Here is a 16,941-nt window from a genome sequence, read left to right on the forward strand (position 1 = left end):
ATGCGCTGGGCACGTTGATTAACCTCTCTTAGCCTCAGTTTCTTCATCTGCAAAATGGGGCTGAATGATGCTCCCTTACTTCTGAGAGGATTCATTGTAAAATATTTACTTCTGCGCTCTGCTGAAGGGGCGGGGCCAACTCGCCCAGTGGGGGCGGGGCCCTGTGGTCGGGCGCCCGGGAGGGGCGGGGCCAGGCCTCGTCAGCTGACCGGCCTGGCCAATGGCACCCGGCGGCGGGGCCTGGCAGGCCAAGGCGGGGCCGGGGGCGGGCCTGGCGGCGCGGACTCCCGGGCCATGGACGAGTCGAGCCTCCTGCGGCGCCGCGGGCTCCAGGTGAGGGCCCTGCGCGGGCGGGCGGGAGGCGGAGGGCGCGGCCAAGTGGACGCGGCCTGAAAGGTGCGGGGGGGGGCGGGGGGCGGGGCCTTCGCGGGCTGTAGGGAAACTGAGGCAGAAGGCGGGGAACGCTCAGATCGCTTCTTTTTGACCACCCGCTTCTCAAAGTGCTTTTTCTCCTGGTGGGTAGGGGGAAGGTGTCCCCCTTGGACATCTAGGGAAACTGAGGCTCCAAGCGATGGCGTGGGAGGAAGAGGCTGAGGGCTCTGCCCCTCCCCACCAGCTGTTCTAATAATAATGCTAGCAACAGCAGCCAGAGAACTCACCATATGTTCATGGTTGTTTTAGTCCTATTACTAGCGATGTATTAATATTAGTTCATATGTATTAATACCTCCTTGGGTCGTCGCTGCACCGCAGTACCCCCCTCAGTTCAGCCCTACGACGACCTGGGCTGTCAGGCGCCCATTTGTCAGAATAAGGAAACTGAGGTTCTAGTCCCAAAAAGCCACTCTCCAGAGGTCGCCTAGCTGGGATTCGATCCTGCGCCCTCAACCAGCTGTCTTAGGGCACAAGGCGCTGCCAACCAGCAGTGTGACCTGGGGGGAGGGCACCCTTGCTTCTCCGGGCCTCAGTGTTCCAACGGGCCACAGGGTCCTCCTTTTACCGAGTTCATGTTTGGGAGGCTGTGTCATCAGGACGGCGTCGGGGACAGCAGAAGCCTAAGTTTGAAGCCACACACGGGCTACATGACCCCGGACAGCCACCCCTTGACTTTTCTGGGCCTCAGTTTCCCCGTCATAAGAAATGAAAAACGAGAATTAAGATTTGGCCATTTTCCTCTGGGACTTAGACCACACCCTTAAGAAGCCACCAAGTTTTCAGGTAGGGAACCTGGGATTCAGCACTTAACCAACGAACATTTATGGGGCGCCTGCTGTATGCCTGGCTCTGGACAGGCAGTAGAGTGTTCTGCAACTCTGGAGCTGCCCTCCTAGAAACCCCAACCTGTTCCGGAAGGTAGACGCCAGAGCAGCGGTGACCCCACGGAGTGGTCAGTTGTGATAAGGGACTCACCGCAAGTGAAGGAGGCGCCTGACCCAGACATTGCTGGGAGCCCTGGGTTAGAGGAGGCAGTCAAGGGTGGCGGGGCATTGCAGCGGGGGGGCGGTATTTAGGGAAATGAAAGAGGTTGACAGAAGCTGGTACCCAGGGAGGACTGAGCAGGTGTGGTGGGCGTCGTGGACTGAGGTTAGCTCCGGGCGGGTTGAGGGGGTGAGAGGAATGGGGCCGGCGGGTCTCCAACCTGGAGCCGCACCGGTAGCTGCGGGACTGCGAACTCTGCAGGTGATGGGAAGCCAGGTCGGGAGTGGTCAGGGAAGGCACGGGCTGAACTGCAGATCAGAGACACCCGGTCTCTGGCCGCGCGGGGGTGGGGCAGAACTGGAAGCACTGAGGCCAGAGGCAAGAGTGGGGGACTTGGGCGGAAAGGAGGGGGCGGGGCGGGATTGGCGAGCAGCGTGGTGTTGGGGGGGGGCAGCCCCGCCTCCAGCCCCAGTTAGATGCCAACCCGCCCGCAGCCTCTTAAAATAGAGAAACCGCCTCCGGGTAGGCGAATGGGGGTGCTGCTGACGTCAGGAAGTGGGGCCTGTTCCATGGGGGGGTCAAACATTTCCTGATGATAAGTTCTATGTTACAAAAGGGGAAACTGATGTTCAGAGAAGCATAGACACTGTCCGGGTTTCACAAAGTGTAGGTGACAGAGTCAGACAGGATTTGAACCCAAGCAGTTCCGGCTTCCTCTCCAGACCAACCCAGCACAGGCATCCATCCGCAAAGGTGGAGGGATGAGCACGAATTCCGACGAAATGAGGGCATTTGGGCAGAGGCCACAGTACGTGCAAAGGCCCAGAGTCATGTAGCCTTTCTTACCTGTTTATATGGGGAAACAAGAACTTGAACCTATATCTTAGCACTAGAGGCTGATGGCCAGGACTTAACGCTTCCAGGGCCTTCAGTGCTGATTTTGAAGCGGTTAGACTTTCCCCCTAGGGTGATAGGGAGCTATGTATGGAAGGTGCTGGAGCAGGAGAGGGCATATCCATATTGAGGGGCTGGAAACACTCCTCTGGAGGGCTAGGAACAGGAGCCGGGGAATCAAAAAGGTCAGGAAGCCAGGAAGGAGCATGGAATGAAACTCTAAGTGTACCAGGTGTGGTGGCTCATGACTGTAGTCCCAGCTGCTCAGGAGGCTGAGGCAGAAGGATCCAAGGATCTCTCTCTTTTTTTCTTTTTTCTTTTTCTTTTTTTTTTTTTTTTTTTTGAAGGAATCTTGCTCTGTTACCCAGGCTGGAGTCCAGTGGAGCAATCTCAGCTCACTGCAACCTCAACCTCCCGGGTTCAAGTAATTCTCCCTTCCTCAGCCTCCCGAGTAGCTGGGATTACAGGCACATGTCACCACGCCCTGCTAATTTTTGTATTTTTAGTAGAGACAGGGTTTCAACATGTTGGCCAGGCTCGTCTCAAACTCCTGACCTCAGGTGATCCGCCCACCTTGGCCTCCCAAAGTGCTGGAATTACAGGCGTGAGCCACCGTGCCCAGCCAAGAAGGATCTCTTGAGCCCAGGAGTTTGAGGCTGTAGTGAGCCATGACCACGAGATCCTATCTCAAAAATAAAAATAAAGGTCCAAGTGGGAGAAGATTAAAATAATAATAAAATAATAGTAAAATGATAATAACTGTTCATATTAACATGCTAAGTCCTCTCATGCATTCAATTCTCCTAACAGCCCGAGTGGTCAGTGCTTTTATTAGTTCCATTTTTCAGAGAAGGAAACTGAGGCCCAAAGAGGGAAGTACCCACCAGGAAGCCAGAGAAATTCTAAACAATCTGGCATCTGAAAAGTGCTGCAGTTTGGGGTCTTTTTTGACTGGAAACCTTGTTAATGGTCCAGGAGCATCCCAGCCAATCAGGGGGCAGATCGCTGATGAGAGCCAATCAGATTTCCTGGAGGCCAAAGGCCAAAGAGTCCATTCACAGAAGGGTGCTGACTGGCCAGTCCAGACGGATAGCCCAGGGCATCCTCTCCGGTGGTGACAATGTGGGGCGTGCTGTTGGCTGTGTGCGGGAGAGGTCTGAAAAAGGATCTGACCTGGCCCGCGGGCGGCCAGTTTGCGACAGCCCTGCGTCCAGGGAGGAGGTGGAGACCTTCCCAGTTTGGGTTAAACTCAGCCTCACGCATAACGTGTGCAGGCACCGGGTAACGTGAGCTGATATTACTACTACTACTATTAGCTTATTACATTTATCATCTCCCACTTGGACTTTTGCTTTACACATGACCGAATTTCAAAACACCAGGTCCCACAAACAGAGCATCCCCTGGCAGAGAAGGTGGTTAGAGCCTGTATCTGGACTTTGTCTCTGCCACTACTGGGGTGGCTCCCTCAGGTTCAGCCCTCAAAGGTGATCCTGCTTTCTCATGGCCCGCTTCCATTTATTTTCCCCCTCCTCCTCCTCCTCCTCCTCCTCCTCCTCCTCCTCCTCCCCCTCCTCCCCCTCCTCCTCCTCCTCCTCCAGGAAGCCCTGGGGCTTGTGCCATGTGGTCCATGCTGACTTCTCTCCCATTTCACTTCAGGGGCATTGAACTTTCAACGGGGCTTGGTACCCAGCAGGCCGAGTGCTCCGTTTGCACGTACTGTTTGCTGGGCATGGACTGGTGTTTTCCATGTGCCTACTGGCTTTGTCCAACGCCTTCTACTCCAGGAAGCCCCTTAGCTCTCCTCTCTGCGTGCCTCCAACCCCTCTTCTCCCTTCGAGTCTCTTTTTTTTCAGATAGTATCTTGCCCTGTCGCCCAGGCTGGAGTGCAGTGGCGCGATCTCGGCTCACTGCAGCCTCTGTCACCTGGTACAAGTGATTCTCCCTGCCTCAGCCTCCTGAGTAGCTGGATTAGAGGCGAATGCCACCACACCTGACTAATTTAATTTTTGTATTTTTTAGTAGAGATGGTATTTCACCATGTTGGCCAGGATAGCCTCAAACTTTTTTTTTTTTTTTTTTTTGAGACGGCGTCTCACTCTGTCACCCAGGTTGGAATGCAATGGTATGGTCTCGGCTTACTGCAACCTCCACCTCCCGGGTTCAAGCAATTCTCCTGCCTCAGCCTCCCGAGTAGCTGGGACTACAGGTGCATGCCACCACGCCCAGCTAATTTTTGTATTTTTAGTAGAGACGGGGTTTCACTATGTTGGCTAGGCTGATCTTGAACTCCTGACCTTGTGATCCACCCACCTCGGCCTCCCAAAGTGCTAGGATTACAGGCGTGAGCCACTGCACCCGTCTCAAACTCTTGATCTTAAGTGATCCTCCTGCCTCAGCCTCTGGGATTACAGGCGTGAGCCACAGCACCCAGCCACTTTGGGTCTCTCTCTTAATCCCTCCAGTATGGAGGTGCTCCTGCTCTGCTATGTCTTCTCCAAACTGGAATTTCCTCAGGTGGGGCTAAAGCTTGTGGGGGAGGCAGCATCCCCCAGCCTGGGCAAGCACAGACGGGGATACCATAAATATTACCTTTAATGGGCAGTTTCAGGGGGTCGGGGCCTCCCCAACCTCCACTCCTCTGGGTAGGAGCCACTCCCAGGGGAACAGCAGGCACAGAGGGGGCTGTGGGCGGAAGCAGATGGTGTGGGGACTGAAGGGTCCGGGAATGGTGCCAGGAGAGTTCCGTGTAGTCCAGCTTCCCCGGGAGCCTTTGCAGGGAGCTGCCTATTTTGCCTCACCTCTCTCTGCCACTTTCAAAAAAACATCTTCAAGCCGGGCACAGTGGCTCATGCCTGTAATGCAGCATTTTGGGAGGCCAAGGTGGGAGGACCACGTGAGGTCAGGAGGTCAAGACCAGCCTGGCCAACATGGTGAAATCCCATCTCTACTAAAAATATGAAATTCGCCAGGTGTAGTGGTGGGCACCTGTAATCCCAGCTACTTGGGAGGCTGAGGCAGGAGAATCGCTTGAACCCGGGAGGCAGAGGTTGCAGTGAGCCAAGATCGTGCCATTGCACTCTATGCTGGGCGACAGGGCAAGACTTCATCTCAAAAACAAAAACAAACAAACAAAAAAACAACCACAAGAAAAATCTTCACATCTTTTTGTCTTTTGGAAACAACTCTCAACGGGTGGTTATTATTCACCTCTTGATCACTGTCTTGACTCCCATCCATCAAAGTCTCCCCCAGCACCAGGCCCTGAGCTTGCTACTCGTTGATTCCTCCAGGGACCCTATGTCACTGGGCCATTTTCCAAATGAGGAAACTGAGGCACAGAGGGGTTAAGTCACTCATCGGGTCACACAGTGCAGGAGTGGGGGAGGCAAACTGGGAATCTAGGACTGTGTGCTGGATGGGGTGCAAGTGGGACCCCCCACCAGGGTTCAAATCCCTCCCTGTTTCACGTGGGGTAGTGGAGGAAGTGGTATAAGATCCCACAACTGGCGGGTGCAGTGGCTCATGCCTATAATCCCAGCACTTTGGGAGGCCAAGGCAGGTGGATCACTTGAGACCAGGAGTTCAAGACCAGCCTGGGCAACATGGTGAAAACTCATCTCTACAAAAAATACAAAAATTAGCTGGGTGTGGTGGCACATGCCCATAATCCCAGCTACTTGGGAGGCGGAGGTTACAGTGAGCCAAGATTGCACCACTGCATTCCAGTCTGGGCGACACAGCGAGATACTGTCTCAAAAACAAACAAACAAACAAAAAGTCCCACAGCTATTAGAAGGGCCAGAACGAGACCCTAATGGCCACGATGATGGTGGTGATGGTTCCATCACTGTGACTGCTTGAACTCAACATAGTGAGTTATCCTCAGACGTATTCAAGCAGTCAGGGAGACCTCCGAGTGGTAGATTATTCTCCTCCCATCGTGACAGCTTGGTTTTCTGAGCGCAGAGCAGCTGAAGTCAGGCCTGGGGTGACACCACACCCCTGCAACCCTTCCCCACTTCTCCCGGGAGACCTTGCCCTCCCAGCTGGGTCATCCAGCAGCCCAGCAGCTTCCGGCCCCCTCCAATTGGCTGTGGGGGCCGATGGCGTCACTGGTTGCCATGGCGAACACCCAGATCAGGACGTGGGCAGCCTGGAGCCCACCAAAGTAAAAATAGTCGTGTGTCCCCAGCGTGGCCGCCCTGATGTGTGTGGAGGGAGGGTGTCCTGAGACCCAGTTTCCTGCCTCTCACTCCACTAAGAGATGTGGGCAGCCGGCTTTCCTCTGCACCTAAGTTTCTCTGCCAGTAAAACAGTCCCTGCCCATGGTTCACAGTAGGTGGCTCAGTAAATGCAAGGACATTCATCAGGTATTATGATAGCTTCCATAGTCCCTTGCTGAACTCAGCGATGGTACAATAGCTCACAACAGCAGCAATAGTAATGGCTGATCGTGATTAACCCAGAACCCTCCTGATGTCATCTCCAGATTACAGATGGGGAAACTGAGGCACGGGGGCATACAAATAACTTGCATGGCCAGGAAGAAGCAGAGAATTGAACTGAACCCAGGTCTGGGTGTCCCCAGATTCTAAACTTGTGCCACATGGCATTTTGAGAATTTAAAAATCCTCTTGATTGGCCAGGTGCAATGACTCACGCTGTAATCCTAGCCCTTTGGGAGGCTAAGGCCGGTGGATCACTTGATGTCAGGAGTTCGAGGCCAGCCTGGTCAAAATAGTGAAACCTCGTCTCTGCTAAATATACAAAAATTATCCGGGCATGCTGGCGCACACCTGTAACCCCAGCTACTCGGGAGGCTGAGTCAGGGGAATCACTTGAACCCAAGAGGCAGAGGTTTCAGTGAGCCAAGATTGTACCACTGCAGTCCAGCCTGGGTGACAGAGTGAGACACCATCTAAAAAAACAACCACAGAAAAAACTTTTTTTGGCTGGGCATGGTGGCTTATGCCTGTAATCCCAGCATTTTGTAATCCCAGCATTTTGGGAGGCCAAAGTGGGTGGATCACCTGAGGTCAGGAGTTCGAGACCAGCCTGAACAATGTGGTGAAACATTGTGTCTACTAAAAAAAAGGAAAAAAAAAAAAAAAGGCCTAGCTACTCGGGAGGCTGAGGCAGGAGAATCGCTTGAACCTGGGAGACAGAGGTTGTATCCAGCCGAGATTGCGTCATTGCACTCCAGCCTGAGCAACAAGAGAAAAACTCTGTCTCAAAAAACAAAACAAAACAAAACAAAACCCTCTTGGGCAGACCATGTCTGAGGATGGACTGTGAGGTCACAGTGGAACACAAGCTCAAGGCTTTCTATCCTGCATGTGGTGAGGGCACCGAGAGTGCAGATCGGCTTGCTGAGCTCTAAAATGGTCTTCAAAAGGGAGTCACCCGTCAGCCGTACTCTCCACGCCCCCACTGGTACCCAGGGCTCAAACCTGCATAGACTTTGCAGCAAGTGAGAAGAGAATGGTGTTCAGACCTAGACCCAGGAGGAGAGGGACATCTGAGATAGGACAGGGATAGGACAACTCAGGAATCTCTATTTTCTCAACAGATTATTAGTTTTTAGCCACTACTGACATACTTCTTCATAAATAAAACTAATTTGTAATTTTTAATAAAATTATTATTGTTATTTTTAGACATAGGGTCTTGCTCTGTCACCCAGACTAGAGTGCAATGGTGTTATTATAGTTCACTGCAACCTCCAACTCCTGGGGTCAAGCAATCCTCCCACCTCAGTCTCCTGAGCAGCTGGGATTACAGGCGTGGGACACCATACCTGGCTAATTTTTTTTTTTCTTTTTTGAGATGGAATCTCTCATTGTTGCCAGGCTGGAGTGCAATGGCACAATCTCAGCTCACTGCAACCTCTGCCTCCCAGGTTCAGATCCTCCCGAGTAGCTGGGACTACAAGTGTGTGACACCACGCCCAGCTAATTTTTGTATTTTTAGTAGAGACAGGGTTTCACCATGTTGGCCAGGATGGTCTCGATCTCTTGACTTCGTGATCTGTCTGCCTTGGCCTCCGAAAGTACTGGGATTACAGGCGTGAGCCACCGCACTCAGCCCTTCGTATTCATTTATTTATTTATTTATTTATTTATTTATTTTTGAGACAGAGTTTCGCTCTTATTGCCCAGGCTGGAGTGCAATGGTACAATCTTGGCTCACTGCAACCTCCGCCTCCCAGGTTCAAGTGATTCTCCTGCCTCAGCCTCCCAAGTAGCTGGGATTACAGGCGCCCACCACCATGCCTGGCTAATTTTGTATTTTTAGTAGAGATGGGGTTTCACCATGTTGGCCAGGCTGGTCTTGAACTCCTCACCTCAGGTGATCCACCCACCTCGGCCTCCCAAAGCTCTGGGATTACAGGTGTGAGCCGCTGCGCCTGGCCGGCCAGGCCTTTTTTTTTTTTTTGAGACAGGGCTCAAGCAATCCTCCCACCTCAGCCACCCAAGTAGCTGGGAGTACAAGCTCGAGCCACCATGACTAGCTAAATTTTCACTTTTTATTTTTTTATTTATTTTTTATTTTTTTTAATTTATTTTTTAATTTATTTTTTATTTATTTATTTTTATTTATTTTTTTTTTTTGAGACGGAGTCTCGCTCTGTCGCCCAGGCTGGAGTGCAGTGGCCGGATCTCAGCTCACTGCAAGCTCCGCCTCCCGGGTTCCCGCCATTCTCCTGCCTCAGCCTCCCGAGTAGCTGGGACTACAGGTGCCCGCCACCACGCCCGGCTAGTTTTTTGTGTTTTTAGTAGAGACAGGGTTTTGCCGTGTTAGCCAGGATGGTCTCGATCTCCTGACCTTGTGATCCGCCCGTCTCGGCCTCCCAAAGTGCTGGGATTACAGGCTTGAGCCACCGCGCCCGGACTATTTTTTTATTTTTTGTAGAGACAGGGTTTCACTATGTTGCCCAGGCTAGTTTCAAACTCCTGAACTCAAGTGATCCATCTGCCTTGGCCTCCCAAAATACCAGAATTACAGGCACGAGCCACCACACCCAGCCCAGTCTGGCTAATTTTTAAAAAAATTTTTGTAGAGATGGAGTCTCGCTATGTTGCCCAGTCTAGCTTAAACTTCTGGGCTCAAACAACCCTCCTGCTTTCGCCTCCCAAAGTACTGAAATCACAGGTGTGAGCCACCGTACCCAGCCTAAAATAATTTTTAATGCAGGTATGGTAGGAGCCGGGTGGGGAATTAAATTGTGAATCTGGGGGGCCTCCAGGAAAAAGGGATGTTGAGTTCAGACCTGGAGTATGAGCTGTAGTTAATTAGGGCCGGAAGGGAGGGAAGGCCATTCTGAGAGAGCATACAGCTAGTGCAAACGCCCTGAGGCAGGGCTGAGCCCAGTGTGTAGACACATTGGTTGGGGCAGGGGATTGGGGATTGTGGGGGTGCATCAAAGGCCAGCTGTTCTGAGGGCTAGTCTCTCTGAGAATGTTCTCCATTTCTGTCTCATTGCAGAAGGAGCTGAGCCTGCCACGCCGGGGACGTGGGTGAGTTCACCTGGGGCTGGTGGGCTGGGTGGGCCCTGATGGTCCTGGAAGTGGATATTTCAGCAACAGCCACTGAATTGTGAATGTATTTAATAATTACAGTAACACGTCTCATGTTCATTCTTGCCCTCGTGTTTGCAAAGTGCTTCACAAGCACCTGGCCTCTCGCCACACACATGGGAGGCCATGCCAGTTTGCAAATGAGGAAGCTGAGGTGCAAAGGGGTTTCATCACCAGCTTAAGGGCACTCAGCTGGGAACGGGAGAAACTTGTCTGGAATCCAGAGTCTGCATGTTGAATTTCAACTGAAGTGTATTAGAACTGGCTTGAATGCCTCCCATGATGGGGAACTCACTTCCTTTTGGGGAACACTAGCACAAAATCATCTCTCAGCTGGACATGGTGGCTCACGCCTGTAATCCCAGCACTTTGGAAGGCTGAGGCAGGCGGATCACTTGAAGCCAGAAGTTCGAGACCGGCCTGGCCAACATGGTGAAACCCCGTCTCTACTAAAAATACAAAAAAATGAGCCAGGCATGGTAGTGCACGCTTGTAATCCCAGCTACTTAGGAGGCTGAGGCGGGAGATTCGCTTGAACTCAGGAGGTGGAGGTTGCAGTGAAACGAGCAACCGCCGCTGCACTTCAACCTGGGCGACAGAGTGAGACTCCGTCTAAAAAAAAGAAAAGAAAAAAATCATCTCTCTTGGGGTCACATCAGTGTTCCTGTAGGCTTTTTTGTTTTGTTTTGTTTTTGAGACGGGGTCTCGCTCTGTCACCCAGGCTGGAGTGCAGTAGTGTGATCTTGGCTCACTGCAATGACTGCCTCCTGGGTTTAAGAGTCTCCTGGCCGGGCGCGGTGGCTCAAGCCTGTAATCCCAGCACTTTGGGAGGCCGAGACGGGCGGATTACCTGAGGTCAGGAGATCGAGACCATCCTGGCTAACACGGTGAAACCCCGTCTCTACTAAAAAATACAAAAAATTAGCCGGGCGTGGTGGCGGGCACCTGTAGTCCCAGCTACTCGGGAGGCGGAGGCAGGAGAATGGCGTGAACCCGGGAGGCGGAGCTTGCAGTGAGCTGAGATCTGGCCACTGCACTCCAGCCTGGGCGACAGAGCGAGACTCCGTCTCAAAAAAAAAAAAAAAAAGAGAGTCTCCTGCCTCAGCCTTAAGAGTAGCTGGGATTACAGATGTGAGCCTCCACACCCGATCTGTATGTTTAGTAGAGACAGGGTCTCACTCTGTTGCCCAGGCTGGTCTCAAACTCCTGGACTCAAGCGATCTGCCTACCTCAACCTTCCAAAGTGCTGGGATTATAGGCATGAGCCACCATGCCCAGTCTAGGTTACTGTTTTTTATCCCCAAAGCTTAGAGAACATTTTTGTTCAATGCCTTCATTCATTTACAGATGAAAGAAACCAAAGCCCGGGGGTGGGGAGGGGTTTACCTTAAGCTAGTGGTCTGGAAGTGTGTGAGTGTGGACACCCTATCTTTGGGGGCTGCTTTTGCCTGAGTTGGGGGTGGGAATCACTCAACGAACATTTTTTTGAGCACCTACTGTACATTGCGCCCTGCTGAAGGCAGAGGGGATACAGATAATTCAATCTCAGAGTAAGGGTTGAAGTTTTGTATGCAGGAGAGAGATTAATCAGAGAAAGAGACAGAGATGCTGGGGGTGGTTTTATCCTGAAGATCTGTGGCCTCTTGGAGAAAGTGACCCTTGAGCTTAGATCTGGAAGAAGAGGAGGAGCTGGCAGGGAGAAGTCTGGGGAGAATGGCATTCCAGGCAGCAGGAACAGCGTGGGCAAAGTTTCTGGGGTGCCAGCACACTTGGCATTAGAAGAACAGCATGAAGACAAGGGTAGCTGAGTGGGGTGAGTGGAGGTGAGGTGGAAGGACAGGAGAAGGAGGAGGTCCTGGGAATGGGGTCAGAGTGGCCCCCAAGCCCAGGCCATCTGCTCCTGTTCCAGTGGGGATGATGCAGTTGGTGGGGAGGTGCTTGAAGGCCCCAGTGGTTGGGGGTTGCCGGGGGACTCGGACATTGCCCTGAGAGCGGGCACTGTTTCCAACCTTGGCCCAAGCTGTGGGCAGTGTTGGCCCAAGCTGTGGACCGTCAATCAATGAGGACTGCAGAGGGTAAAGTCCTGGACTTTGGGGCAGGACAGAGCCAAAGACTCCACAAGGGATGTCCACTCCCTGCCACCTTCCCTGTGCCCCACTGGGTCCACTGGGGCCTCTAGAGGGCCAGAGTGAGACACAGACACCCCCAGACCGTGGGGTTTCCGCTGAGAGAGAGGGAGGACAGGGCTGGCGGCGCCTGGTGCTGGTGGCGGTGCAGGGACAGCTTGGCGGAGAAGGGGCTGGTGGGGCTGGACTCGTATATGGGTGAGGGGGACGACCTTCCTGGCAGAGGGAACAGCTGGAAGCCAGGGACTGGAGGTGTGGTCAGAGCCTCTAGTGTGCGCGGGGATGCGGAGACCCGAGCAGGTTAGGACCTCAGTGCCGAGCGGCTGGCCGGGATGCGGGGTTGGGGAGCTGGAACGGACTGCGCTCAGATCCTGGCTCCCAGAGAGCCCCAGGGCTGGGGCAAGGGCTGAGGCCCGGCCAGGGCGGGGAGAGGCGGGGTCAGGCCATGGAGCAATCGCGCCGACCGCGGAGCCAGTGACCGCCCTTCCCTTCCGGGACGCAGCTCGGGGGCTCCCGACCCGGCGGCCTCGGCGTCCCTGCAGCAGACGGGGCGGCACCCGCGGCTCCGCCATCCGGCTGCGCGACCCTCGCTGCTGGGCCTGGCCTGCGCGCAGGTGCGGAGCTCCGAGCCCCGCCCCGAGGCGGAGCCAGCCCGGCCCCCAGCGGCCCAGCCCCCGCGTCTAGTCCGCCGCACCCGCCAGGCGTCTGTCCCTGCGTCCGTGTGTCCGTCCGTCGGTCCGATCGCGCCACGATTAGGGCTTCCGGGGGCCACCAAGGGGGCGTCGATACCCGGCCGCACAGACGCGGCTTCGGCCTCGGCATGAAGTCCCGTAGGGACAAGCTGCACATCCCGGCGCTGACCCTCGAGTGAGTGTGGGGCAGGGCGGGGGTGTGGGGTGGTGCAGGGAGGACAGGATGACAACCACCCTCCCCCCACGTATCTGTTCGTGTCGCCCAGAAACGCACCGCCGCCTCCGGGGAGTCCTCCCGGGCCATCGGTCTGGCCCCGCCCTCACGGCCTGAGCTGAACCCAGAATCCCCGGTCTTGGGCCCCTACTCCCTGAGGGAACCACAGCCGCCATCCGGAGATCCGGATTCGGCCACGCGAAGGGGCGGCCACCAGGTTCACCGTCCCCGGCCTCTTTCTTTGCAGTCTGTCTCCGAGCAGCCAGAGCCCGTCCCTGCTGGGTCCCAGCAGCCCCTGCAGCCCCTGTAGCCCCTCCTTGGGCCTGCACCCCTGGAGGTAAGTGACAGCGCCTGTGGGCGGGTCGCAGACATCGCCCTGGCACCCCAGAGCCTTGGAAACCTGCCAGAATCATCACTCTCCCTAAGGTACTGTAGGTTGGTGACCACCTCTCTGGACCTCAGTTTACCCCTCCGCATAATGGCACTGCGATCCGTTCTAGGGGGTTAATGGGAAAATTCCACTTTCAGCCAGGCCAGCATCTGACAGGTGGCCAAGCGAAGGGAAGAACTTAAGCTGTTGCCCAAGGACTTTCCCAAGACAGGTGCCGGATTCCCAAGCTGCTCAGGGCACTCCCTGCTGAATCGGCCTGGACTCCTGGGTGGTGACCTCAGGGAGAAAGCTCCTCCCTCTAAACACACACGCACACCCAAGGCTGAGAGGCCACCAACGAGAGTGCTGTGAATTGAGCTTAACCTAAGTGGCGCTGGGAGAAAAGAACCAGCATGACTGAGGGCTCCATAAGCCCTTCCTGATCCCCACTTCCCAATTAAGAAAACTGAGACTTAGAGAGGAGATGCCGGTTTTTCTGATTCAGTCCGTCCTCTGGGGGCCAAGCGTCAGGGACAGTTTTGCCACCAGGTCTGTTGAGGGTTTGACTGGCCAGTTGGTTGACTCTGTGACTGGCCAGGTTTCAGGACAGGAGGGAGTTTTGTGAGCTCCTCTGATGGTTTGGAGTGGGGACATTTAGGGAGGGACAGATGTGAGGTCAATGGTGTCTATTAGAATTATATGGTCCATCAACCATTTACACTTCAGTATGAATGAGCTGCTTAAATCTTTTCACAGCCTTTTTTTTTTTTTTTTTTTTTTTTTTTTTTTTTTTTTGAGACGGAGTCTCGCTGTGTCTCCCAGGCTGGAGTGCAGTGGCATGATCTCGGCTCACTGCAAGCTCCGCCTCCCGGGTTCACACCATTCTCCTGCCTCAGCCTCCCAAGTAGCTGAGACTACAGGCGCCCGCCACCACGCCCGGCTAGTTTTTTGTATTTTTAGTAGAGACGGGGTTTCACCATGTTAGCCAGGATAGTCTCGATCTCCTGACCTCGTGATCCACCCGCCTCGGCCTCCCAAAGTGCTGGGATTACAGGCTTGAGCCACCGCGCCTGGCCAGCCTTTTTTTTTTTTTGAGGTAGAGTCTTGTTCTGTCCCCTAGGCTGGAGTGCAGTGGCGCAATCTCAGCTTACTGCAACCTCCACCTCCCGGGTTCAAGCAATTTTCCTGCTGTAGCCTCCCAAGTAACTGGGACTACAAGCACCTACCACCACATCCAGCTAACTTTTGTATTTTAGTAGAGATGGGGTTTCACCATGCTGGCCAGGCTGGTTACAAACCCCTGATCTCAAGTGATCCACCTGCCTCAGCCTCCCAAAGTGCTGGGATTACAGGTATAAGCCACACGGCAGGCCATCCACAGACCTTTAATGGGGAGAAGAGTGAACAATATGGAGCCCACATTTGCGTGCTGGGCAACAGGGAGGTAGCTTCATTCGGGCACCAAGCACTATGAGATACCTACTGAGATCCAGGCGCTAAAGGCATTGCTATAAAGAAAACATAGTCCCTCCATCAATGGCTTCTCAGTCCGCTTGGGGAATTCAGTGATAAAACGAATGGATAAACAAGATACATTCAGACAGGGACCTCTTGGGGAGGTGATGTTTGAGCCAAGGCCTGGGCACAGCTAAAGGAAGATTGGCACCAGGCAGTGGGTACTGCATATGCAAATGTCCTGTGGCAGGACCGAAGTGGTGGGGTTTTTGTTTTTGTTTTTTGAGACAGAGTCTCACTTTGTCGCCCAGGTTGGACTGCAGTGGCACGATCTCGGCTCACTGCAACCTCAGCCTCTTGGGTTCAAGTGATTCTCCTGCTTCAGCCTCCGAGTAGCTGAGACTACCGGTGTGCCTCTATGCCCAGCTAATTTTTTGTTTGTTTATTTATTTGTTTGAGAAGGGGTCTTGCTGTGTTGTCCAGGCTGGAGTCGAGTGGTGCCATCTCGGCTCACTGCAACCTCCGCCTCCTGGGTTCAAGTGATTCTCCTGCCTCAGCCTACCTAGTAGCTGGGGTTACAGGCACATGCCAACACTCCCAGCTGATTTTTGTATTTTCAGTAGAGATGGGGTTTCACCATGTTGGCTAGGCTGGTCTCAAACTCCTGACCGCAAGTGATTCTCCCGCCTTGGCCTCTCAAAGTGCTAGGATTATAAGCCTGAACCACCATGCCCGGCCTAATGTTTGTATTTTTAGTAGAGGTGGGGTTTCACTATATTGGCCAGGCTGGTCTTGAACTCTTGACCTCAGGTGATCCACCTGCCTTGGCTTCCAAAAGTGCTAGGATTACAGGCATAAGCCACTCTGCACCCCCCCGAAATATTTTTTAAGCCTCTGTGGCTGCCTTGAGGGGAGAAAGGTCTGCTGGGGCCAGGAATGGAGTGGCCAGAGAGAAGGAGGTGGCTAGGACAACATCCAGGACCAAGTTGAGGCATCCAATGGGAAGCAGAGACTGCCATCACCCCCATTTATGAAGAAAACGGGGGCACAGGACCTCAGAATGTGTTATTGGGAGCATCCTAGGAAGGTTTCAGGCCAGATCTGACTGTCTAAATCCTTGGCTTCCATCCCACGTGAGGATGTGATGAAGGGAGGGACCCTTGGATTGGAGGCCACTGAGCAGATTTGACCAGTTTTAACTGGGAGGGAAAGGAGGAAGTGTCTGGGGCTGAGAAAGCCCACCAGGCTACCTGACTCACCACCAGGGGGCAGCAGAGCCACATTGCCTTGGGCCTGCCAGGGGGAATGGGTCCCTGGCAGGGAAATGGGTCCCTGCCTGCCATGTGTTCCAAGCATCCTAGGAATAAGCTCATAATTGTCCCAACAGGATCCAGCCTCTGCAACTCCTCTGCCTCTTTTGTGTGTGTGTGTGTGTGTGTGTGTGTGTGTGTGTGTGTGTGTGTGTGTGTGTGTGAGACAGTCTCGCTTTGTTGCCCAGGCTGGGATGCAGTGGTGTGATCTCTGCTCACTGCAACCTCCGCCTCCTGGGTTCAAGCAAGTCTCCTGCCTCACCCTCTTGAGTAGCTGGGATTACAGGCATGCACCACCACACCCAGCTAACATTTGGATGTTTTACTGGTTTGTTTGAGACAGAGTTTTCTTCTTGTTGCAAAGGCTGCAGTGAAGTGGCACGATCTTGGCTCACTGCAACCTCCGCCTCCCGGATTCAAGTGATTCTCCTGCCTCAGGCTCGTGAGTAGCCAGGATTACAGACGTCTGCCACCACTCCCGGCTAATTTTTTGTATTTTTAGTAGAGATGGGGTTTCACCATGTTGGCCAGGCTGGTCTCGAACTCCTGACTTCAGGTGATCCACCCGCCTTGGCTTCTCACAGTGCTGGGATTACAGGCGTGAGCCATCGTGCTTGGCCTTGCAACTTCCCTGCCTCCACTCTATCCGTCTCCCCACTGCTCACTTGGCTCCAGCCACATGGCTTCCTGGGCTGATCCTCCAGAATGCAGGCTGGTCCAGCCTCAGGGCCTTTGCACCTGCTGTCCCCACTGCCCAGAACTCCATTCCCTCCTTTTTTATTCCGTCACATCCTCATCAAGGCCTCAGCCTCAGATGGGAAGCCTTCCCCAACCACCCCCTCCTTCCAGGCCCCACAAACATGGAGTATAACATGCATTAT

At 53.9% G+C, this 16,941-nt stretch overlaps 1 protein-coding gene across 35 annotated transcripts in view; it reads left to right on the plus strand.

Annotated features, from left to right (window-relative positions):
* Positions 1–279: 279 nt before the first annotated feature.
* MAST3 (microtubule associated serine/threonine kinase 3) overlaps positions 280–16,941 on the plus strand; it is a 57,516-nt gene continuing 40,854 nt past the window's right edge. For 18 of the 35 annotated variants that reach the window (XM_015123331.3, XM_077978365.1, XM_077978354.1 and 15 more), the window contains exons 1-2: positions 280–333; positions 9,802–9,833. In XM_015123331.3, coding sequence (XP_014978817.2) covers positions 295–333; positions 9,802–9,833 — 71 coding nt within the window. In that variant the 5' untranslated portion in view covers positions 280–294. Of the gene's footprint in view, positions 334–9,801; positions 9,834–12,697; positions 12,887–13,172; positions 13,352–16,941 lie in introns of those variants that run through there. The other 17 variants (XM_015123334.3, XM_077978342.1, XM_077978340.1 and 14 more) reach the window with 3 other exon arrangements.

The sequence above is a fragment of the Macaca mulatta genome, chromosome 19 (assembly GCF_049350105.2).
Source record: "Macaca mulatta isolate MMU2019108-1 chromosome 19, T2T-MMU8v2.0, whole genome shotgun sequence".
Lineage (NCBI taxonomy): Eukaryota > Metazoa > Chordata > Mammalia > Primates > Cercopithecidae > Macaca > Macaca mulatta.